Raw genomic sequence first — 24,280 nt, forward strand, 5'->3', positions numbered from 1 at the left:
TGCCCCCCCCGTCTCACAGTCACACCCCGTCTCACAGTCATGCCCCCCCATCTCACATGCTCACACCCCCCGTCTCACATGCTCACACACACCCCCCATCTCACAGTCACACATCCCCATCTCACATGTTCACACACTGACGTCTCACAGTCACACGCCCCCGTCTCACAGTCACGCCCCCCTCCCCACATGCTCACACCCCCCCCCACCCCCGTCTCACATGCTCACACGCCCCTGTCTCACATGCTCACACACCCCTGTGAGTGGAGGAGCAGGCACTCGCCTCTCTGCTGCCCAAGTGCTACTCCGCTGGTGAGCAAAACAAAACCAACATGCGCGCGAGGCCTCCCCAGACCAGCACAGGCTATTTTTAGAGCCGATCTGATCTCCACATCTCCTCAAAGGGGCAGCCTGAACGTCAAGGAGACACTGCAGCTCTCGGCCCCCCAAAGCCACGGGCCCTGCGGCCGTTGCATCCTCTGCAGTGAGGATGGGGCGCGCTGCTACCACTCAGGGGATCAGGTCACAGCCACATCGTCTCTGGAGTCGGTCTGTCTTCACCAGGTGCTTTCCGAGGAGTCAGAAACTGCGGCCCAGAACCTGAAACCACGCTGCTGAGTTTACCAGTGACTGCGCGTCAACACTGCACAGAAGTCCTGCATCAGATGGTCATGAGCCTGGCCCGAGCCCTCCATGCCACCTTCTGCAGCAGGACATGCGCTTGGCCAAGGGAGCTGGTTTCCTGGCATTTCCAATCTGATTCAGAGGAAGGCCTCAAATGTTCCCTGGGCTGCCCCCACCAGGAAGGGGCAAAGCGACAAACTGGCCACAACACCCCTTCTTCTCAGGACAACTGGAGACATCACCAGAGACAACTCACCCCAGAAGTGGTCCACTTTGGTCTGCTCACGGATCAGAGACTCATCCAGCACAGGAGGCCGCAGACAGGCCGAGGCCTGCACGGTGCCCGAGCCGCCATGGCTGACAGCCGAGGACAGGACCTTCCTTGAGCTGTGGTGGATGCTAAATGCCGACCTGTGTGCGCTGCTGCGCTGTTTGGTTAGTCTAAGAAAGAAACAGTGAGGAACAAGTCTACAAACTCTGTCTGGCAAATACAAATGATTGCGTTTTACCAACACAAAATCTTTGCCTGACAATGAAGTGTTGTTAAAGTAACATTCTCTTACGTCCTTCCTGCTATATAGTAAGACACCTATTAATCTAAAATAGGAACTAAGCTGGGCTCCGATAACTCCTTTGCAAATTGTAAGCACAGGTAGTTTTCAGATTACTTAGGAGCCCATGACCCCGATAGCTCAGTTGGTAAAGAATCTTCCTGCAATGCAGGAGACCCCAGTTTGATTCTTGGGTCTGGAAGATCCCCTGGAGGAGGGAAAGGCTACCCACTCCAGTATTCTTGGGCTTCCCTTGTGGTTTTGCTGGTAAAGAATCCGTCTGTATGTAATGTGGGAGACCTGGGTTCGATCCCAGGGTTGGGAAGATCCCCTGAAAAAGGGAAGGCTACCCATTCCAGTGTTCTGGCCTGGAGCATTCCATGAACTCTATAGTCCATGGGCTCTCAAAGAGTCAGACACCACTGGGCGACTTTTACTTCATGACCCAAAAGGGGTTCAAACTTAAAAAACAAGTCACGGCACCACAGGCACATCCTGCAGTTTCTCAGTCACAGTAAAGATGGAATCGCGTCCAGCGCACCGAGGAGAGGCTGTCACCACATCCTTTCTGCACTGGACTCACTGCGACGATAGACAGGAAGCCCATGAAGACAAGCTCCTTCCCCTGCACTCCAGGGACGGAGCAGAGACAGGAAGGCCCCACGAACACACACCCCAGGAAACCTGGTCCTGGAGTCCCGGGCACAGAGCAGCAGATTGTCAGAACCAGGGTGCCCACAGGCACACCAGTGTGAGCCCCGCGTGGCCGCAGGGGGCAGAGTGTGCGAGTGTGTCCTGTGGACGGGGAGGCAGTGCCACAGACGCCCATGCCCAGCCCTGCTGTCAGCCCAGAGGCCCATCCTCTCTCAGTCAGCAGTCCCACCCCTCGCTCTAACACGAACAACGCCACAGCAGAGCTGCTGCTTTCCTTCATCTCTAAACGGCACAGGGATCGCACACTCCTTGTGCACAAGTAAGCGACAAGCGTCTGGAGCGACCCGAAATCAAGTCAACAAGGTAAAGATCCAAACTCAGGCGTGTGCCTGTCGGTCCACACAGTTTACAGACAGGCTGAAAGCACTGACGACACAGATGCCGCAGGGCCGCGTGACGGGCGGCAGGCCTCCCTCCCCACTGCGAGCCCGCACGCGGACGAGGGGGAACACTGCCCGCAAGCAGGGGTGTCCTCGCCGTCTAGACCAACGCCAGACAACCCGCACAGCCCAGCCCTGGTGTCAGCCTGGTCCCCAGCAGAGCTGCAGCCACGTGAGCACCTGTGTGCACGCGCAGTGGTAAACCGCCAGCAGCGAGGGTCTGCAGGCCAGAGCGCGGAGCGCCGGTCCCCATCTCACTCACCTGGCCGCGCCGTCCCCAGCGGGGCCGTCCCCCGCCGCGCGGGCTGTGGTGACCAGGCGCAGGCTGCGGCGGGACATTCTCGGAGAATCAAATACAGGATCCAACTTGTGTTCAGTCTCGAAATCCAGAGCATCAGAAGAATAACTTGAACTAGAAGGAAAAGACCTCGTCAGAGATAAACACCGATTACAGCCCCACTTTGAAAACAAACTAGCAGAACGTGCAAGCTGGTGTGAATTTTTAAAAACAGCCATTAGGACGTGAAGCTTTTCCTACAAAGCAAAAGCAAGCTGGGACCAACTCGGCCCGCGGCTGACACGCCCTCCACGGGCTCTGACCGCAGCCCCTGCCTGGGGTTCAGGCCTAGGGCCGGTTCGCGAAGTGCGAGAGAGGCGCTGGTCACTGCACCTCACCATGGCCACGAAGTCAACCCTGTCAGAAGACTACAACCTTTACTGTTAACAGCAGACCCTGCCTGATAATGCAGATATTGAGACAGGGAGCCCAGGAAGCTGCTGAATAATCAAACAGGAGGAGAGGAAAAGCCAGTACGGAGCCACCAGCGCCACTTTGCTTCTAACTCACCGTTAGGTCCAGAGACGAACGGTACAAAGAAAACCCACTTCCATGTAATTACCTTAAACCAAAGCACAGGTCTTTCTGCGCTGTCAGCAAGCTTCCCAGATCCGGAAACAGGAGTGGAGAACCTGCTCAGTGCCCCGTTGGGGCGGGGGCCCTACAGACAGTCCAGCCACTGGGCAGGACAGTGAGGACTCCACACCTCCAGGAGGTGAGCTCACACCCCGGCAGGAAGGAGGAAGGTGAGGGAGAGGCCACAGCTGCCACCGGGAGCAAAGCCGGGGAAAAGTCAATCGCAGCACAAGGCACAGGGTGGGGCTGCATGAACTTGGGCCCGGGTGCAAACAAAGGCCTCCTGGAAGCTAGAGGGGGACCTGCTCCCCGGAGGCCCTGGGCAGGCCCAGTGGTTAATCTGCAGGAGGTGGAGACTCTGGGGACACCTGGGGGCATGTCCAGAAGGCAGCAGAACAGGCCCAGTCAAGACAGCAGACCCCAGGACCAAGGGTGTGGACATCCGGGAGCATCTGAGTAAAGTAAATGGACTTTACATTTCTGCAATTTACTTTATATTATAAAAATATTTCCAGAGGCGCCCCTGGTGGCTCAGTGGTAAAGAATTTGCCTGCCAATGCAGGAAACACGTTTGGATCCCTGATCCGAAAGATCCCATGTGCCACGGAGCAACTAAGCCCCTGCACCAGACTACTGAGCCTGTGCTCTAGAGCCTGGGAGTCACAGCCAGCTGCAACTCCTAAAGCCGTATGCCTCAGAGCCCGTGTTTCACAGGAGAAGCCAGCCAGTGAGAAACTTGCACATCACGACTACAGAGCAGCCCCACCCTCCACAGCTAGAGAAAAGCCCGTGCAGCCAGAGACCCAGCACAGCCAGGAATAAAGAAATACAATCACAAAAAAATTTTCAGAATCAAGCTCAGCGTAAACTTAGATCTGACACTGTGCTTAGTCGCTCAGTCGTGTCCAACTCTTTGCGACCCCATGGACTGATGCCCACCAGGTTCCTCTGTCCATGGGATTTCCCAGGCAAGAATACTGGATGGAGTAGGTTGCCATTTCCTTCTCCAGGGGATCTTCCCAAACCAGGGATTGAACCCAGGACTCACGCAATGCAGGCAAATTTTTTACCATTTGAGCCACCAGGGAAGCCCACTGGTGAGCTTTAGGTCTGACACTGAAAAATGTTAAACCAACAGAAAATCAGTACAAATAGCTTCAAGTTGCTGTATCTATCTGAGGCATCACCTATAACTTAAGGAAAAGGTTCTTAACTTTAGAGGCTGGAGTGGAGGCTACACTAACCCACACTGAATAGAGAGGATGCTAAGCTCAACGTAATCTTAATACAAAATATAGTTATTACTTTTCTTCCAAAATTACTTTACATAATTTTCTTAAATGAAAACTGTGATTATTTCAAGTCAGAATTCACCATGTAGATGTGGACCTACACCCCTCCACCAACTTCCTCTTCCGAGATGCGGGCCTTGACCCCCAGGGCACTGGGGTTTCCATCTGGGCTGGCTGAGGGCCAGATGGTGCCTGCCGCCCATAGAGCTCTTGAGCCTGAGTCTCACACACCCTCCCATGAATGGGTCCTCTCTCAGGCGCTCCTCCTGTGCCGTCCCAGGCTGCGAAGTCACCCCTGCCCCTCCCTCGTCCCCTTCCTCCCGTCAACCACAAGGCCTCCAGTGTCCCTCCCAAACCTCACCCCCTGCCCAGCACTGCCCGAGCCCTGCCCCCATGAAGTCTCTGCCAGGCTCTGCAGAGCACCGTCCCCATCCTCAAGACCCGCACAAACCTGGTCCCACCCCTCCGGGTGGAAACCCTTTGCTGATACCGCCCCACCAAGAGCCCCACCTCCCAACACACCTCAGCTCACCTGCCTTTCCCACTCCAGTCCTCACCCAGCCCATGGCCCTGCTACAGTGCCCTGACTGAAACAGAGTGCTGCTCTCCCGCGGGGGAGCTCCAGGGAAAGGGATGCTTAAAAACGGACCATGAAAACAGATAAAAGACTATAAAAACAAAATTAAATGAGTTATAAAAATTAAAAATAAATTACCAAGAATTATTTTTATGCTCCACAAATACAGAATAAGGAAGAGCTTTACTTGAGTTGGCCCACTCATTTCGTTCTAAAATACTATGGACTTTCCATAAAAACAGTGCGTTACTATGGAAAAGCATGACACGATCTAAACTTGTGACTAGAAACTCAAGTCATTAACTACCAGGCTTGACTAATGCTGCTACGAAGTATGCTTCTTAAAGTATCTTCCAATTTTAAGTTTCGATCACATTTTTAATTCTTAGAAGACAAGCCATGGTGAAACTGACAGCATCCTCCTTGTGTGCTCTGAGCACCTTGCCGGGATACAAAGGGTTTTCTGTCTGCTAATCAAATCCTCACCAACCTAGGAACATCGGCCCTTTGTCACTGGCCCATAACTTTACCATATTTAAGTTTCATCTCAACCGTCCTTTCTACCTGGTAAACTAGAAAAGCAAAGAGCAAGTCAACACCTCTTAAGACTCAGACTTCCAGTCGCAGCACGAAATCACAATACAAATAAAACCAGGAGACTCAGCACTGCATCTGCCAGAAGCCGTGCTCCAGAAACCGAGGCTTCACCAAGACTCTGCTCAGGGTGCCTCCTCTCAAAGGCAAATCACTTTCCAGGTTACTTCTGTTAACTTTAAACTGCTCAGCCATCAACATAAATCACAAACCCCAACATAACCACACGGATGTGCTCTTGAGACCACAGCCACCTGGGTGGAGGCTAAAACAGTCATTTGCAGTGACGAATCACTGAGTCATCAGAAACGTTTGGTTTTCAAAAAAACCCTCATAGTTTCCATGTCAGTTTAGCAGTTTTGTAAAACCAGAGCATAACATACAGTTCACAGACATTTTCACTTTCAATACAAAGCAGCTGGGTCCAAGTGTGTAAGAGCCACAGCAGCCCACGGCATTCGAGACCGCGCACGCGTGCAGCTCACCTGAGTGCATACGTGTAGCCGGTGTTCTCAGGCACACACTGGGGAGGAGTGTACGTGTGGAGCCGAGAAAAGTCCATGTTCACGGTCTCAAAGCATACTGCAGAGAGTGGGAAAAGCAACACAGGCTGTTAAAGGCTGGGACACACAGAGGAGCCCTGTAGCAACGGACTAAAGCGCTGCCACCAGCACTTTGATCAAACAGGCCAGTGAGAAGTGAAAGCAGGATTGGTTTTTTCCTTTTAAGCAAAGGAGACAAGTTTTCTCATGGCTCCAAGTCCAGGGTGTAGTTCGTTGTCAGACTGAGTTCCCTAAAATGGTAAATCTACAAAAGCAAAGGGGGAAACCCTAGACCGACTGACTGAAAATGAAGAGAATAGAGAGAGTAGCTCAGAACCCTCTTCAGAGCATATTTTTAAAATTCGTGAAGGTTTCAAAACATTCTCACGCCTTGGGAATAAATTTTTGTTGTTATTAAGTAGAACAGCACTGACTCTTGCTCCATGGTCAAGATCACCCCCATGCATTCCTCGAAAGTGAAGTTTTTAATTATACAAGTGCCTCAGAATCAGAAGACTGCAGGCTGAGTAAGAGAGAAGCTACAAGCTCTGGTTACCCTTTTATTTTTCCGCAAAGAAAAACAAAGATTATTTTTAAATTAAAAAGTTTTGAACATATTGTTTTCAAGGCTGTCATCTAGATTTCTTTGAAATGACTCAAATTTTCCTCTGTCTAAAAATACACACTTCAAAAAAAAAACAAAAAACACTACCACACCCTCACAGGAGTAACATGAATCTTAATCTGCTGCTCAAAAACCAAGGGAAATAAACCTGGACAAAAAAACAATCACGCATAAACAACTGATTTCTATAAACTAAGCCAAAAGTACTTAAATTCACCCCATATTCTTTTAAACAATCCCGGTAGACTTTTAAAAACTACGTTCCCATAGAAACAAACACCACTGTTTACATGTTAAGACTGTCACCGTGACTACTAATTTCGACACTGCCCCGCTCCTACTGGGGACCTGGCTCATCCGCCCAGGCAGCACACGTGCCAGACAAGGACAATTCACTCTATTAATAGACACCTGGAGCTCCCGCTGCAAAGAGCAGTAACTGACGCTGAGCCCACATATGTGTTCAGTACCTGCCCGGGCCTCCCTGCGTCCCACCGGCAGCGGAGCTCAGGTTCGGTGCGGGTTCCGCAGGCGGGGCCACACCCAGCGGAGGGTAACAATGGCTCTGCCGGAGGCAACCAGAGGAGCACCAGCAGGGCAGCTGCTCCCAGCCCCAGCTTCCCTCCCCAGGCGGCCTTTCACGTCGCTGTCTACCACCCCCTCAGTACCACCCCATGTTAAAGCTGTTCTCGCTGCTGCTTTTGTTTTAATGACAGTTTTATTTCATCATTTCCAATCCTGTACCTTTATAAAAATTATTTTATTTATTTATGGCTGTGCTGGTCTTCGCTGCTGCAAGGCTTTCCTCCAGTTGCAGTGAGCAGGGGCTACTCTCGCTGCAGTTGGCACAGGCTTCTCACCGCAGCGGCTTCTCTCGCTGTGCGTGGAGCAGGGTCTCGGGCGCCCAGGCCCAGAGCTGAGGCGCGTGGGCATGGTTGCTCCTCGGTGCCGGGATAAGGGCTTGGACCTGTGTTTCCTGCTTTGGCAGGTGGAGTCTCCACCACAGAGCCACCAAGGAAGCCCTGCTGCAGCTGATTTTGACCAACGTCTCTACAACTCGTATTCAACGCATCCTAGAGGACTGAGTATTTGGATCCGTTCACACAAAGTCGTATGCAAAGTTATAAATGACCAAGTGGCAGGTGGCCGAAAGCCAAGCGGCACTGAAGTATCATGACGACGACGTGCAGACATCAGAGCGCCTGGCTGAGACCAGGGCTGGACTCCGACGGGTCTGGGCTTTGACCTGAGCTCTGCCACGAGCTGACTGGCCGCCTGCAACGGCTCCTCATATTCAGGAAGCTGCGAGAGCGGCGGCAGTGCTCCAGGCAAGGCCACTGAAGGGCTGCAAGGAGGGCCAGCCCGTGACTCAGCACAGAAGAGCCTGGGGAGGAGGCCACTAGGAGAACTGATAGCCTTTTTACTTTATGCTATTTGCAATTTATCTATAATACTTTCTAATTTCATTTAATTGAAGTATACTTGATTTACAAGATTTCAGGTATATAGCAAAGTAATTCAGTTATACATACGTACAAACATATATATACTTAAAACACATACACACAAAGTATTTTTCATCCTTTTCCACGATAGGTTATTACACGATATTGAATACAGTCCCCTTTGCTATACAATAGGTCCCTGGTGTCTGCCTAGTACAGCCTTTTTATTTTAAAAAAGTTACATCAACACGTTCTCACATTTTCACCTATCTAAAAGAGAGCTTACTTTCTAATGATAACAGTGTTTCCAAAGCTGTCAGGGGCAAGGACCAGCTGCAAGCTCACCACTCAGCCTGGTTCTTCCGAAGCCTGGTTCTTCCGATCGCTGAGACAGAGGAAGCTGAGTGATGCCACCCTTGTCAGCCTTAACAGAGGTCTTCTGCCACAGCTCAGAAAGAAAGGGGACTTCTTGTCTCTGAAATAAAACTCTATCCAAGAACCAAGTGCAGCTACTGGCCATCAGACGAGTTTCCTACCACGAGCAGGATAGGGTTACAGCAGAGTGACCGAGCAAACGTCCTCCGGGCGAGAGCACAGACACAGGCTGGGTGCCGGGCCCGGGGAAGGCTTCTGGCTAAACGTTTCATGAGGGGAGCTTCAGACGTAATGGAACGCCCGAGGGTAACACCGTGAGAGCGCTGGTGTGGACACCCACAGCTCTAGGGAGACCAGCCGTGGCCTGGAGGAGAGGCAGGCGGGGGACGGAGGAGAGAGGTCTTGGCCCGAGCCGGTCGGACCTCACGGCCACAAGGGTGGAAGGAACGGGAACCTGTGGTCAGGGCTCTTACTTTTCCCTACTCATTCCGACTTCACTCCTGTAGGCACACAGACTTTGTGTTTAGTACACACACGTAACATCATCTGCAGAACCCAGCCCTGACTAATCAGACCTGCGGCCCAGGGAAATGCCGCCCTGGCTTGACTGCCTCCAGCGCCCAGAAAACCCCTCTCCACGCAGATCCTTCCAAAGCGACAGGTGGGTACAGAGGCCGCACCAAGCTCGACTCAGAAACGCGCTGCAAGGGGTGAGGCGTGCTCCCCTGAGCTCAGTGCGGACGCGTCACGGGGCACAGAGGCTGCTGCTCCTCTGCACACCCAGCTTCTCCTCTGCCACCCCTGCTGCCTCACTCTGCCTCCCTGGACACATCATGATGTGGGTTCACAACACGCTAAAATTAATCTCTAGTTCTTTTCATAAAACACGAACATTAGATAAAATTACAGAATAAAGTAAAGCAAAAGAGAATTAAACGATACATGTAAGGCGATGCCTGACACATGGCAAATACTCAACAAGTAAGCTTTAATTATTTTGTGGAATACAGTTACAAAGTCTGTTTTGTTTTTTAAAGAAGGATTTTTCCCTTTGTCTTCTGAGTTAACAATCCCCGAGATGGAAGAGTCACTCACCCCGGCCTCAGTGAAAGAGAAAGCCCGATGGCAGCTCAGATGGCCACACGGGAGCCAGCAGGCAGGAAGGCCAGCCCAGCCTCAGCTCAGCAGGACCCCCAGCAGCGGTCTCCCTGCTGCAAGGCTTGGCGTGTCCCCAGAGCCGCTCAAGGCTCCTCTTACACCATCGCTACTTCAAGCCTGAGTGTAACCTTAGAGTCTTCCCACTTGCAGCAGGGCCTGAAGGTGGCCTCAGCCTGTGACTTGAGGGAGATCAGATTTGCATTTATAATCTGAGCAGTACAGAAAGAGCAAGTGAAATAATGAATTGAAAATGTTTTCATCAGCATCAGAAAATGCTGAAAAGAATTCCAAGTCAACATTTTGCAAATGTGTGTGTTCATGAGGAACAGGCTGCACTGTCCCCACTTCTCTAGTCTCTCAGGCCACACCCTTCTCCCAAAGCTGTCACCACCGGGCTGACCTCTGCACGGCCACGTGTCCTCTGAGCCCCAATTGTGGACACGGGGGGCGCACAGTGGAGCCGGCTCACGCCAGGGCACCTGCAGGCCCAGCAGGCTAGCGTGGGGGGAGGGAGGGGGTGCTCCCTTGAGCTGCCGTCTGAGTGGAGGCGGCGGGGGAGGGGGGTGCAGCGCTCACCTCGGCAGACGCAGCCCGGAATGGAGAAGGGAGCTCAGGTGTCGCCCTCTGCTCCTGTCCCAACGGCCACACACGTAGGCCAGCCCGCACGGGCAAAAGGAGGTCCTCTGTCTAGACTGCAGACGCTGGTCTCAAACCTAGGAAATCAAACAAGCGTCTTTACCAACATGTAGATCCTAGCGGGGCTTTCAAGTATGAGTTAAGATGCCTCATCGGTGACACTTGGCTTCCCCTGTAATGCTCTCCCCTGGCCCAGGGCACACTGCAATATTTACACCATGTGGGAGACATGAAATACAAAGTTCAGTTTTTGTTCTTGAATGTTTTGGTCAAAAGTGAATTTTAGTTCTACCAGGACATATAATTTGAATCTCTACTATTTAGAATATTTGTACTCATCTAATAACAATTTAGAAAACATGCCCGAAAAATATTAAAAATTACAAGTCACATGGTTGAAAATAGACTGAAGCAAATGGCAATACCAAAGAAAGAAAATAAAACTGTTAATAGCCCTGAAATAAATTAGCACAAAATATTTTCTTAAGAAATGCTATCAGTTCTAAAATAAAACTAGAAAAAAAATCAAACTGTGAAACTGGTCGGAGCATTTCTTCTCATTATTACAAACTGCAAGCACGATCATCTAGTAGATACTTTTTACTAAACCATGCCTAAGACCATCAGAATGTGCTCCAAAGGCACTGTGTTTATCAAGGTTTCTAAGAACTGATGGGGCTGCTGACCAAGTGGGCTCAGCCCAGAAGTGAGCCCGACGGACACAGGCTGACATGGCTTCCCTGCACAAATCCTCGGGAACAACACAGCTGCCCTGTCAGCCCCCACCGGAGTCCCCTGTGAGCACCGCACCTCGCCCTCAGGAAGCGCGGCCGTCCAAGGGGACGCCAGAGGCGCTGGACTGCCCTCCCCTCTTTGGGCGCAGGCCGTGTCCGAGGCCCTGAGCTGAGCTGAGGCGGAGGCTGCACTGCCCGCCCTGGCCCTCGCACCCGCACACGAGGCCCAGCCTCACTCCCACCAACCCTTCACCACCCAGGGCTTGGCTGTCAGCGTGCACCTGGGCAATCCGGTGCTTCTTTATCACATGCCTTGTACAGAAGAATTTTAAAACTAAAATTCAGAGGTGCCCTTTAAAAATTAGTACTATAGTGATTTAAAAAAAATCAGTACTGTATCTTATTGGTGATTTTGGCCTCACCGCAGGGCACGTGGGATCTTGGTTCCCTGACCAGGGACTGAACTCGCGCCCCCTGCAGTGGGCTTAACCACTGACTGCCTGGGAAGCCCTGAGTACTCTGCTGCTAAGTCGCTTCAGTCGTGTCCGACCCTGTGCGACCCCACAGACGGCAGCCCACCAGGCTCCCCCATCTCTGGGATTCTCCAAGCAAGAACACTGGAGTGGGTTGCCATTTCCTTCTCCAATGCATGAAAGTGAAAAGTGAAAGGGAAGTTGCTCAGTCATGTCCGACTCTTCGAGACCCCAAGGACTGCAGCCCACCAGGCTCCTCCGTCCATGGGATTCTCCAGGCAAGAGTACTAGAGTGGGGTGCCATTGCCTTCTTCCCAAGAGTACTCTACTTGAACATAATCACTTTGCTCAGATTTAATCCTGTTAAAACTCCTAACACAGAGACTAAAAATATTAGTTATATTTCCCTACAGATTAGAAATAAACATAAACTGGCTTAGACATTATTGTTTTCCAAATATCATGTTCAATGTAATTACTTCCACAACATAATAAACAGGAATTGGCATTACCTACCTGTTTTCATTTTAAGGAGGCAAAACACTGCTAGTTTATGGAAAACTATGGTTTATACTAGAATACTTAAAAAATGATCTCGTTATTTAAAACAGCGAATCAGAAACAAATGAGTATAACCTAAAAATATGTGAAAGACCTTCACAGAACATTGTATGTTTTATATATATACTTGAATGTATTTTTAAAACTTCAAGAAAAATACTACACTAAATTTAATTGTAAATTACAGAGAATGAGACTACCCTGCCTGGGCCTGCTCACGTTTCCTTTTAAAAGAATAGGTGATAATACACGTATAACTGAGTCACTTTGCTGTACACCCGAAACACAACACTGTTAATCAACTAAATTCCAGTACAAAATAAAAAGGTTTTAAAAAATAAATAAGGAGTAGGTTTTGGTCTTACAACTTAAACAATTAACCCAGTAACTATTATTTTCAAAAAGAAAAAGAAGGCTGGTCTCCATCTGTGAAGCGGTGTGAGGCGGCCAGACCTGGGGTTCTCGCTCAGCGGTGGGAGCCTGGCCCCCGCCCTGCGGCAGGCCTCGGCCCGTCACCACCCCACCTGCCCAGCGCCATCTGGCTGGAGGGTGGGAGCACCCAACAGGAGTCGGGTATTACCAGCAGCAACTCTGTACTGACAGCTTCCAGCCAAGATCTGAGGTTTCTTTTTTCAGAAATGATGAAATAGGAAAAGAGGCAGGCTAGATAGCTTTGTTTACATAATAGCGGAGTTTTCGGGGAAATGACTCCTCCTATGTGAAGATGCATTATCACCTGCTTCCATCTCCCAGTGATATGCACTCGATGGTTTTAATAAAGCCTGTGCTTCCTCTCACAGGGAGATCTGCCTCAGTGTTTCAGCAAAGGCAGCTCACTTTCTGCCCGTTACTGTAAAGGGTTTTTCTTCTTAGAAGACAGAAAACATGACCCCACAGTTCTCAGACCCAGACTGCACTGACTTTCCTTCCAGCGGTGCGGTCAGAAGAGATGTGCCCGGCACCTCCCCTGGAAAGAGTTTGGTGACAGCGAGTGACGGAGGGCCTTCCGGGACAACGCCGGGTGGTGATCCGGGGCCCCCACACCCCATGGGGCTCCTCAGGACACCAGAGGCCACTCTGGCAGGCGAAAGCCCTCTGTCTCATCCTGCAGGCGGCTTGTCTCTTTCTCCCCGTTGCACAGGAGTTAGGTGGCATGCCTGGGCTGGCCCCGTCTGTTGCTGAACAGATGTGTGTGATCGGCCCAGGCTCAGCCCTCCCCTGGAAGGCCTTCCTAACCCAGAGCCCGGGACAGGCTGTCATGGGTTCTGCTGCCCACGCAGATCTGACCTCCGCACTTTCCGCCATTTTTAACTCATCTAGTCCATCTGTTGCTTCTTTGTATACCTGAGGGAGGCATCTGATTCTACTTCTGCACGTCACCCACTGAATTCAAGGGGAGCAACCACCGCCCCCCTGGAACAGCGGTACCCTCCCTTGGGCCAGTCCTCCGCCCCCCGACCATCTCTCGCTGGCTTCCTGGGAGCGAGCACCCCTAATTTCCCCCTAAGCAGTCTTGCCTTCTCAAGCCAGAAAACTGCCAGAATGGTCCGAAAAGAGATTCAACCATCTCCTTCCCTTCAGATCCCATGGCTTCCAGCACCTACAAACGAGACCCCTGTCCAGGGCTCCATCTCCCACCACCCACATCACAGCTTCACTGAGAGCCTGGTCCCAGGTAGCCCTCTCCCTCTGCTCCGTTTACGTACAGCTCCAGTGCCCTTCTCTTGTCTGGGATGCCCTCCTGATCCTGATTCCCACTCCCTTGGTCTCCTGCCACCCCAACTGCTCCCGGCTAACTTCTATGCACCCTCAGGCTATAGCGGAAAGACCACCTCCAGGAAGCATCCAAATTATGTGCCAATTTTAGAGCTCCCTGGTGTTTAACCACATAGGAGAAATATGCTGTTGATTAATGAGTCTTTTTCTCCAACTAGACCGTGAACTCTCTGAGGGTAGGAGCTAACCCTGACTCGTAGAACCAAGGAATATCACACAGGTGCCTAGAGACACGGGAGAAGTCGTTGCTACCACACTGCTTTGCCTTTAACCTGAAAACACTCCTTGTTCCCCTCATCCCTCTCTCGGCTCCCCCCTACCCCGTGTTGGATGAACTCCTAAAGAGCAGTGCGGCTCCACACATCTGGTCCCCACACTCCTTCTCCTCATTAACCTGAAGCACTTCGTGTGTTTCCTCATTTAATCAGAACTGTGGCGTCTGCTGCTTCATTTCCAACTATAACTGGGAACAGCCAGAAACAATAATCACAGGATTTTACTGCTACTATAAAGGTAAACACTCGATCCACACCATTTCGAGATCACCCTTTTTAATGCTCTGTCCTCCTGCATGTGAAGTACCAGGCTAAAAGTGAGCATTCACCAGTACTAAAAGGGTTTGTAGCATAAACAGCAAGTAAAGAAACCTTTAAATAGATGTTTTTCATATTTTAGATAAGGCTCCCATCTTCCAATAATATTAAAGATCAAACAAAGAAAATAGAATGACTAAGAGCAAAGCAACTGGGCAAAGCACTCTTTTGTTTTGAAGCCGTGTGCGCCCTGGGGAACCCCTCACGCCACCGGGGAGCCACTGATCTGCGCTTAATTACTCTCACACGACTCAAGTCTCGCCCCTGCAGCTTTACTCTGCACAAATATCTAAAACCATCTGTCACATGGTTCTTAGTCCCTAAACTAAAATTCAGTCAATAATGGTTCATGGAGTGCCCCTCTGCCAGTAAATGAAAAGCAAAGCACTCAACTAACAAGCAGGACTACAGATACAATTCAAACTGCAAAACTGACCGATGAATCACACAGGCCACTTAACAGAGCAGTAAATTACAGCACTGATTATAACAAACAGCAGGTTATAAACAGCACCACTGTGGTCTATACTTTGTCTATCCTAAATTTATTTTGGCCCAAACGAAGTAAAGTTTCAAATGGAGCCAGTCTAGTCTCTTCTATCTGGACATCGAGTGGGCTAAGCTGTCCAAAATAGCAGCGAGTTCCAAACTTAGGAAAAAAGGGAGGAAGCAAACACAGGTGTTTTCAGTCAAGAAGATAATACTGCGGCCCTCCTGCAGGAACCACAGAGCACAACTACTCTCCGAAATATTCACAGGAACATCACATGTGCTCGACTGGAATTACTGTTTCGTTCCCACTGCCCTGCAAACCCCAATGTGGGTGCTCAAATTTCGGGTGTGTTCAGGACCTCTTAGCTTGAGTCAACAGTGGGCCCCATGAAACACCCTGCAGTTGTCCGGGTTCTCACCTCCCCTTGAAATATAGAGGTACGGACAGGTGTTGCAGTGCTGAAGCTGGCTTCATCCTGTCACTACTGCTACCAAAAGTGCCTGGCGTTTACTGAACAGGAGGAAAAACAATAGCAAGAAACTTGGAAACTAGAAAACAGATGGATGAATGAAAACTCATGCAGGCCAGAAACAGCGAAACCATAAGCTTCAATGAGGAACACTGAGAAATAGCCCAGTTTTCATCATGGAACCCTAAAAGTCTGAAGATGGTGACACCTGTAAACACTTGGAAGTAAGGACGTAGAGCGGAATCAAAATACAGGACGAACCAAACAATGAAAGTCCGCTTAAGAAGCAATTAGGCAAAACCACGTGATCATCTCAACTGGAGCAGGAAAAGCATCTGTCAAAATCCAACAGTTCTTCGTGACAAAAACATTGAACAAACTAGGAAAAGAGAACTTCCTCTATCTGACAAAGGGATTTGGCAATGGCACCCCACTCCAGTACTCTTGCCTGGAAAATCCCATGGATGGAGGAGCCTGGTGGGCTGCAGTCCATGGGGTCGCTAAGAGTTGGACACGACTAAGCGACTTCACTTTCACTTTTCACTTCCACACATTGGAGAAGGAAATGGCAACCCACTCCAGTGTTCTTGCCTGGAGAATCCCAGGGACGGGGGAGCCTGGTGGGCTGCTGTCTATGGGGTCACGACAGAGTCGGACACGACTGAAGCGACTTAGCAGCAGCAGCACAGCTACCACCACACTCTACGGTGAAAGGCTGAAAACTTCCCCCTAAAATCAGAAACAAAACAAGGACACCATTTTTCCACTGCTATTCAAGATTGTACTGGATCTAGCCAGAGCAATTAGGCAAGAAAAAGAATAGATGGCATCCAAATTAGAAAGCAAAAGTAAAACTGCCTCTATTCACAGGTGGCATTATAAAAAATTTTAAAGAATTCACAAGTCTATTAAAACTAGTAAACTGAGTGAAGTTAAAGTTGCACAATACAAGATCAAGACACAAAAATAAGTTATATTTCTATTTACTAGAAATATACAATATTAACAATCTAAAAATGAATAAACAATGAATAAAAATGAACAAATAATCTAAAAATGAAATTAAGAAAACAACTGCTCTTAAAGTAGCAACAAAAAGAGTAACAAATTTAGTCAGAGGTTGTGAGTTTGTTCCTCACCTGGAGCACCAAAAAAAAAACAAACAACAAAACAGTAACAAACTTAGTTGAGTAAGTTTAAAAAAGTATAAGACCGGCACACTGAAAATGATAAAACACTGCTGAAAGAAATGAAAGACACAAATGAACAGAAAGAGAGCCCCACTCAGGCGCCAGAAGACAATGGTGTGAGCCAGACAATACTCCCCTGAGCAAGAACAGACTCAATGTGCTCCCAAAATTGCAAAGGCTTTTTTTGTAAATGGTAAAGCCTATATTTAAATTCATATGAATTGCAACGAATCCCAAACAGCCAAAAGCAATGCTGAAAAAGAACAAATTTGGAGGACTCACATTTTCCAATTCCAAAACTTACCTCAAAGCGTGTGTTCCCGTCACGACGACAGAACGTAAACTAACAGGACGGAAGTAACAGCCCAGAGACAAAGCCCACATTTATGTCAACTGATGTGCCACGGGGCTGCCAGCTAGTCAACAGGGAAAGGGCAGTCTCTTCAACAGGTGGTGTTGGGACATCTGGACATCTACAAGCAAAGCTGGACCCTTACCTCACCCCATATACAAAACCTGACTCAGAATGCATTAAAGGCCTACATTTCAGAGCTAAAACTAGAAACGCTTAGATTAAAAACATAGAGGTTTGCCTCCACGACCTTGGATTTGTCAAGTCTCTCAGATAAGACACCAAAAGCGTGAGCAACAGAAGAGAAAATCAATGCGGCTTCATCACAAGTAAAATTCCTGTGCATCAAAGGACACCATCAACAGAGTGGAGAGACAACCCAAAGAATGCAAGAAAGTATACACAAATCATGTATCTGAAAGGGTCTAGCATTCAGGAGATGTAAAGAACTCTTACAACTCAAAAAGGCAAATAAGCCAACTACAAAATGGACAAAGGACTAGAATGGACACTTCCCGAAAGAAGACATATAAATGGCCAACAAATACATAAAAAGATGATCATCATCAGTTACTATGGAAATGCAAATCAAAATCAAACTGACACACCACCTCACAAGTACTAGGATGGCCATAATAAAACAATGCAAAATGGAAAAAAAGTGTTGCAGAGGATGTAGAGAAATTGGAACCCTTGCACAATGTTGGTGGGAATGTAAAATGGTGCAGCTACTGTGGAAAATAGTTTGGTGGTTCCTCTGCAAATTAAATACAGTTACCATGTGACCCAGCAATTCCACTCCCAGTTACTGATATACACCCCAAAAATGAAAACAGGTGCTCAAACAAAAATTTGTAGACAAATGTTCATACCAACATTATTCATAATGGACAAAAAGTGGAAACAACTCAAATGCCCACTAACAGATGAATGGATAAGCAAATTGATATATTTGTACAATGGAATATTATTCAGTTGCAAAGAGGAATCCAAGTTCTGACCCACTCTACAACGTGGATAAACCTCAGAAACATTCTGCTAAGTGAAAGAAGTCAACACACAAGGTCGCATACTGTAATAATCCATTTGTATTAAAAAAAAAAAAAAAAAAGTCCAGAGCAGACACATTCACAGAAACAGAAAAAAACCTTAGCTGCTGCCAGAGGCCACCTAGTGGGTACCGGGCTTCCATCTGGGATGATAAAAAAGGTCTACAACTAGACAGGGGTGATGGCTGCACAACACTGCGAACCAACAACGCGAGGTGTTGTACAGGTTAAAGCGGAAATTTTATGACGTGTATTTTTTACAACTTAAAAAAAAAAAAGCAGTTAGCTACTCGGCATGGATCGCCTTCCTGCCTCCCCCCAGAAAAGACTGGAGCATAAAACCAAGGGCTCGCTAGACCAGCAAGTAAAGGGCAGTCGAGTTCTAGAATGCCTTCCTGAAACGGGGGATAAGAGAGCATTTCCTCTCTAATTTGTAAAGCCCACAGCCATGGTCTTCCACTCTTAAAATGAGGCAGGAGATTGGGAAGCCCTTCTCTGGACCTCTAGAAAGTCCAATCAAAGGGCCCAAGGGCAGCGACATTGGGTATGGCTCAAGGAAACCCAACCCGCCCTCTCAGCCAGCAGTGACAGGACCAGAGCAGGTGCACGGGGCTCCCCGAGGGCTGGGCAGGGTCCCACTCTCAGATGCCCTCATGTTGCAGGACAGGAGGACGCAAGCAAGCCAACACTTAGGCCATGGACGGAGAATGAGACGCCAGGGCATTCAGAAACACGACACAAAATTTTAGAGGAAAAAACAGTTAACGACCAAACCTCCGGGAAATGTAAAATCTGATGACCAAAACAAAACGCTCAACAAATGAGTCAGGACATTAACGAAATCTAGAAAGTCAAACAAGACATCGGTGGAAAATAGGAGATAAAGATGACCAATCAAGAGGTCCAATGCCCCAACACAGTAGCATTTCCAAACAAACACACAGGGGCAAAAAAAGAAAAGAAAAAAAAGAGGGAAGAAAACTATCAAAGCAAATAAATCGAGCAAATTAAATTCTCCAGAACTTCCCAGTCACCCCGCGTTTTAGACTTAAAGGAACTCTGAAGGGTCCGAAGAAAAGGACGAAAACACAGCAGGAGCGCTCACGTTTCGGAGCCGCGAGGGCGGGGCGAGGGGACGCGCCGGGCACGGAGGACCCGGCGCGGGCACCAGGCCCGGCCCGCCCGACGTCGGCCCCCGCCTGCAGCGGCGGGCACGCGCGACCCCGGGCCGGAGCGGCGAGCCGGGCGTGCGAGCCGGAGGCGGGCGGGGGGCGGCGGGCCGCGGAGCGGGCGCCGAGCGGGCGCGGGGCGCTGAAGAGGCGCCGGGTGAGGCGCGGGGCGCCCGGGGCGGCAGAGGGGACGCGGCCAGAGGGGGAGCGGCCTGGGGGCGGCCCCGAAGAAGGTCCGGCGGCGCCGCGCACGGCCCGCGCGCGGGGACCGCCGCCTGAGGAGGGGGCGAGGGGTCCGCGGGGCTGACGGGAGGCCGCGGCCGTTGGCGACCCCGCCGGGGCCCGCGGCCGCCCCTGCCCCCGCCGCCCGGAGGGGCGCCTGGGCCCCGGCCCCACCGCGCCGGCCCTCCCGCCCCGAGCCCCGCCACAGCTCACCTGACTCGCGCCGCGCTCGCCGTCGCCGCCGCCGCCGCCGCCTGAGGCCTTGTCTGCACCGCCCAGGCCCGGGAGACCGTGCCCCTGCCAGCCAATCGCTCGCCGCGCCGGGGAGAAACGCAGAAGCCCACCAATCGCGGGCGCGCCTCTGGAAGCTCCTCGGCCAATGCAGAGGCGGCCTCCCTAGGGGCCCACCCAATCGACACCGGAGGCCGAGCCGCGGGCGGGGAGGTGGGCGGGCCCCCAGGGCGGCGCGCGCGGGGACGGGGCGGGGCGAGAGGGCTCCGAGGTGGCGCGCAGGGTCTTCGTGCCGAGCGGGACCTCGGGCGCGGGAGTCGTCCGTGTGGGCTCCGAGCAGCCGGGCCGCCCTCCCTGCGACCCGCACCCCCGCGCCGCGTGGCTGTCTCCGCGCCCCCAGCCCCGACACCCCGTACCCGTGCGGCCTCCGAGCTCCGCCCGCGTCCCTAGGCGTCGCAGGTGCGCTCCTCCGAGGCGGGCGGTGGCGGAACCGGGCTCTCAGGCCGCTGCCCCTGGGCCTGCGGAGCACACGTGCGCCTTCCTAGCCTGCAGGCTTCTCCACCCACGAATAACAACAGGCCACTCTCCGGTGGAGTTTTTCGGTGTCTGAACCCGACCTTTTATTATCTCTTTGCGTTTCAGAACCGATTTGCCAGGTAGATAAAGAAGCTGTTACTATCCTACTTTACAAAAGAGGAAACGCGGCTCCAGCAGGTTAGCGGGTGAGGGTGAGAAGACTTTGCCAAATTGCCCTCTCACGAAAAGACTTCCAGCGCGGCAAAGAAAAAACCAGTTGCGAGGGCTATTTAATGAGAACGTATTTATTACAGTGATAGCAGTGGACTAATGCAGTGTTCGCTGGCCGTCCGTGTGGGGTTTACTAACAGAAAAGATGGCCTTTTGCTTCTCTTGTTTTACTAACTCAGCACAGGGGCTGTGACTTTAGGTGAGGTCGCAGGAAGTCACATCCCCGGTATAAATTTTACAGATGCCTTTTTATAAGCAGGTTAGGTGGTCAGTAGGAGCAGTGCTGAGAGAGGAGAGAAGGTTGTGTTTTTTGTGTTTTGTTTTGAGTGTCGCCTGGGAGGGCCGAGCGGGAGTGGGGTGTAAAGCAGGGGGAGGAGTGGATTGAGGAGAATTAAGTATCTGGATTAAGTCTAGGCCTGCCAGTTGTCCACAGTAGCTACCAGCCACATGTAATTACTATCACTGGAGATGTGGCTAGTTGAAATTGAGGTGAGCTGTGCATTGTATAAAACACACAGAATTTTGAAGACTGAAGTATGAAAAAGAAGGTAAAATATCTCATTTAAAAATATTGCTGATTTGTCAAGTTGTGATATTTTGGATTTTGCTGTTTAGTCGCTTAGTCGAGTCTGACTCTTTGTGACCCCACAGACTGTAGGCTACCAGGCTCCTCTGTCCATGAGATTCTCCAGGCAAGAGTACTGGAGTGGATTGCTATTTCCTTCTCCAGGGAATCTTCCTGACACAGGGATCAAACCCTTGTCTCCAGCTTGGCAGGTGGATTCTTTACCACTGAGCCACCAGGGAAACCCAATATTCTGGATATGTTGGTTAAATAAAACATCTGTTGTTCAGTCACTCGGTCGTGTCCAACTCTTTGGGACCCCGGGGACTGTAGCGCACCAGGCTTCCCTGTCCTTCATTATCTCCTGGAGTTTTCTCAAACTCATGTCCATTGAGTCAATGATACTATCCAACCATCTCATTCTCTGTCATAATATCAAATTAATTCCATCTGTTGCTCTTGAGTTTTCAGCGCAGCTTCTAGAAGATGCGAGGTTTCACAGGTGGCACGCGTGGTGTCCCTGGCGGACACCGGTGCAGACAGCGGGGCACTACTGGATAAGGATTCCACGTGGAAGGCAGGCCACAGCGTCCGTCTTTTTCCTCCCGATAATTACAAAACCACCGAGGCCAATTTACAAGAAGAAAAAATATTTCACCAGCAACAACAGACAGGGAAGGATGCAAACCCACATGCCATAAGGCCAAAGGAGGGGAAGAGGTGCTGGTGGGGCTCTGTGGAACCCCCAGTACCTAATGAAAGGGAGCTCGCAAAATCCTGAGGGTCCTGACAGGTAAGCCACCACCCGCCAGGTCAGAGGGAGAGACTAGAAGGCCCTGCTTCCCATCCTGGGCCCCGCCCCTACTGCCCTCAGCCTCATGCTCACCAGGCAGACCTCCAGGCTGGGGAGCGGGGAGCGCAGCATAGGGGTGGGGGACAGGAAAATGTTCCCAGCTGAAAACAACGGAAACACTCCACAGTGGAAGAGAAAACAGGCGGCCTCTGAGGGCAGAAGCAGCGCTGACAGCCCCCACCTCAGGCCCCAGCGATGGGGGAACGCAGGACTCCGCTCCTTTCTCCTCCACCTGGTGGAGGTGGGCTGTGGAACCAGGGACAGATCCCTGGTGGAAGGAGGTCGAAACCGGGGACAGAGCCCCTGGTGCCAACTCAGGCACACGCCTGGAGGTCTTCCCTGGAGGGACTGTGTCCCCCCGGCGGCTTCTCTAGTTTGTGTTTTGGCTGGTGGCTATCAGCCTGTGGGTGTGAGGGAGTCCACCTTGCACCGCAGCTGCCCTGCGCCCTTCAGCGCAGCTGCAGAGGCCTGTAGAGCACCCAGCGCTGCTCCTCGGAGCCGAGGCCCACGCTGGAGCAGGCTTCTCCGCGGGCGCTGTCGGGGGCCGTGGGAGTCCTCCGCTCTCGCTGTGCTGGCCTTGTCCCCCCGCTTTCCGCTTTCCTCTGCAGGCCTCTTCCTCCAAGAAGTCTTCCCCGCTCACCCCACCCACCTGTGTCTCCAGTGTGTCCACCTAAACAGCTTCTGGGGTGCTTCCTCCCAGTCTCCCTTCTCCTTGGGATTGCATTAATTTAACGTGTTTTCTGCATGCCTACTGTGTGTCCCATACTTAGTAGGGGCTGGGATCCACCACTGAAAATCAAATTTGCTGCCCACCTGACCCCTATATTCCAGGGGGAAGAGCCATGTGTAACACGTGTGTTTGAGCATGTGTCTTATGCTCACAGAGCAAGAATTCACAATTCAGAAAAGCAGAGGAACCAGAGATCAAATTGCCAACATCCACTAGATTATCAAAAAAGCAAGACAGTTCCAGAAAAACAACTATTTCTGCTTTATTGATTATGCCAAAGCCTTTGACTGTGTGGATCATAACAAAATGTGGAAAATTCTTCAATAGACGGGAATACCAGACTACCTTACCTGCCTCCTGAGAAATCTGTCTGCAGGTCAGGACACAACAGTTAGAACTGGACATGGAGCAACAGACGGGTTCCAAATTGGGAAAGGAGTACGTCAAGGCTGTGTATTGTCACCCTGCTTATTTAACTTATATGCAGAGTACATCATGTGAAATGCCGGGCTGGATGAAGCACAAGCTAGAATCAAGATTGCCGCGGGAAATATCAATAACCTCAGATATGCAGATGACACCACCCTTATGGCAGAAAGTGAAGAAGAACTAAAGAGCCTCTTGATGAAAGAGGAGAGTGAAAAAGTTGGCTTAAAGCTCAACATTCAGAAAACTAAGATCATGGCATCTGGTCCCATCACTTCATGGCAAATAGATGAGGAATCAGTGGAAACAGTGTCAGACTTTATTTTTTGGGGCTCCAAAATCATTGAAGATAGTAACTGTAGCCATGACATTAAAAGACGCTTGCTCCTTGGAAGAAAAGCTATGACCAACCTAGACAGCATATTAAAAAGCAGAGACATTACTTTGCCTACAAAGGTCCATCTAGTCCTGGAAAAGCTATGGTTTTTCCAGTGGTCATGTATGGATGTGAGAGTTGGACTGTGAAGAAAGCTGAGCACCAAAGAATTGATGCTTTTGAACTGTGGTGTTGGAGAAGACTCTTGAGAGTCCCTTGGACTCCAAGGAGATCCAACCAGTCCATCCTAAAGGAAATCGGTTCTGAATATTGACTGGAAGGACTGATGCTGAAGCTGAAACTTCAATACTTTGGCCACCTGATGCGAAGAAGTGACTCCTTTGATGCTGCAAAAGATTGAAGGCAGGAGGAGAAGGGGATGACAGAGGATGAGATGGTTGAGTGGCATCACTGACTCAAGGGACATGAGCTTGAGCACGCTCCGGGAGTTGGTGATGGACAGGGAGGCCTGGCGTGCTGCAGTCCATGGGGTCGCAGATTTGGACACGACTGAGTGACTGAACTGAACTGAAAAAACCAAAACGGGTGGAAACACTGGTTTCTAGATGGGGAGCGGGGATGCTTCAGTCAGTGTGAGAGGATCACAGTGAGGGAAGCTGACCTGGAACCTTTATTCATTTTCATTTTTGGCCGTGTTGGGTCTTCGTTTCTCTGAGGGCTTCTCATTGTGGTGGCTCCCCTTGCTGCAGAGTGCAGGCTCTGAGGAGCATGGACTTCAGGGGTTGCAGCGTCTGGCTCCAGAGCAGAGGCTCCGTGGTTGTGGCGCTCGGGCTCGGTTGCTTGGGGGAGCTTCCTGGATCAGGGGTTGAACTCGTGTCTCCTGC

At 50.6% G+C, this 24,280-nt stretch overlaps 1 protein-coding gene and 1 long non-coding RNA gene across 16 annotated transcripts in view; one reads left to right on the forward strand and one right to left on the reverse strand.

Moving 5' to 3' along the window:
* SUN1 (Sad1 and UNC84 domain containing 1) overlaps positions 1-19,843 on the reverse strand; it is a 46,187-nt gene extending 26,344 nt beyond the window's left edge. For 10 of the 15 annotated variants that reach the window (XM_070780363.1, XM_070780361.1, XM_070780360.1 and 7 more), the window contains exons 1-5: positions 19,721-19,842; positions 10,367-10,503; positions 6,131-6,227; positions 2,532-2,681; positions 881-1,065 (exon numbers count right to left, since the gene is read on the reverse strand). In XM_070780363.1, coding sequence (XP_070636464.1) covers positions 881-1,065; positions 2,532-2,681; positions 6,131-6,207 — 412 coding nt within the window. In that variant the 5' untranslated portion in view covers positions 6,208-6,227; positions 10,367-10,503; positions 19,721-19,842. Of the gene's footprint in view, positions 1-880; positions 1,066-2,531; positions 2,682-6,130; positions 6,228-7,282; positions 7,382-8,543; positions 9,668-10,366; positions 10,504-17,019; positions 19,258-19,720 lie in introns of those variants that run through there. The other 5 variants (XR_011564169.1, XM_070780350.1, XM_070780357.1 and 2 more) reach the window with 5 other exon arrangements.
* Positions 19,844-20,017: 174 nt separating this feature from the next.
* LOC139179798 (uncharacterized) lies at positions 20,018-24,069 on the forward strand. The gene is made up of 2 exons (XR_011564170.1): positions 20,018-21,843; positions 22,735-24,069. It is a non-coding gene; the product is annotated as an uncharacterized lncRNA (long non-coding RNA).
* The last annotated feature ends 211 nt before the right edge of the window (positions 24,070-24,280 follow it).

Source organism: Bos indicus, chromosome 25, assembly GCF_029378745.1.
Source record: "Bos indicus isolate NIAB-ARS_2022 breed Sahiwal x Tharparkar chromosome 25, NIAB-ARS_B.indTharparkar_mat_pri_1.0, whole genome shotgun sequence".
NCBI lineage: Eukaryota > Metazoa > Chordata > Mammalia > Artiodactyla > Bovidae > Bos > Bos indicus.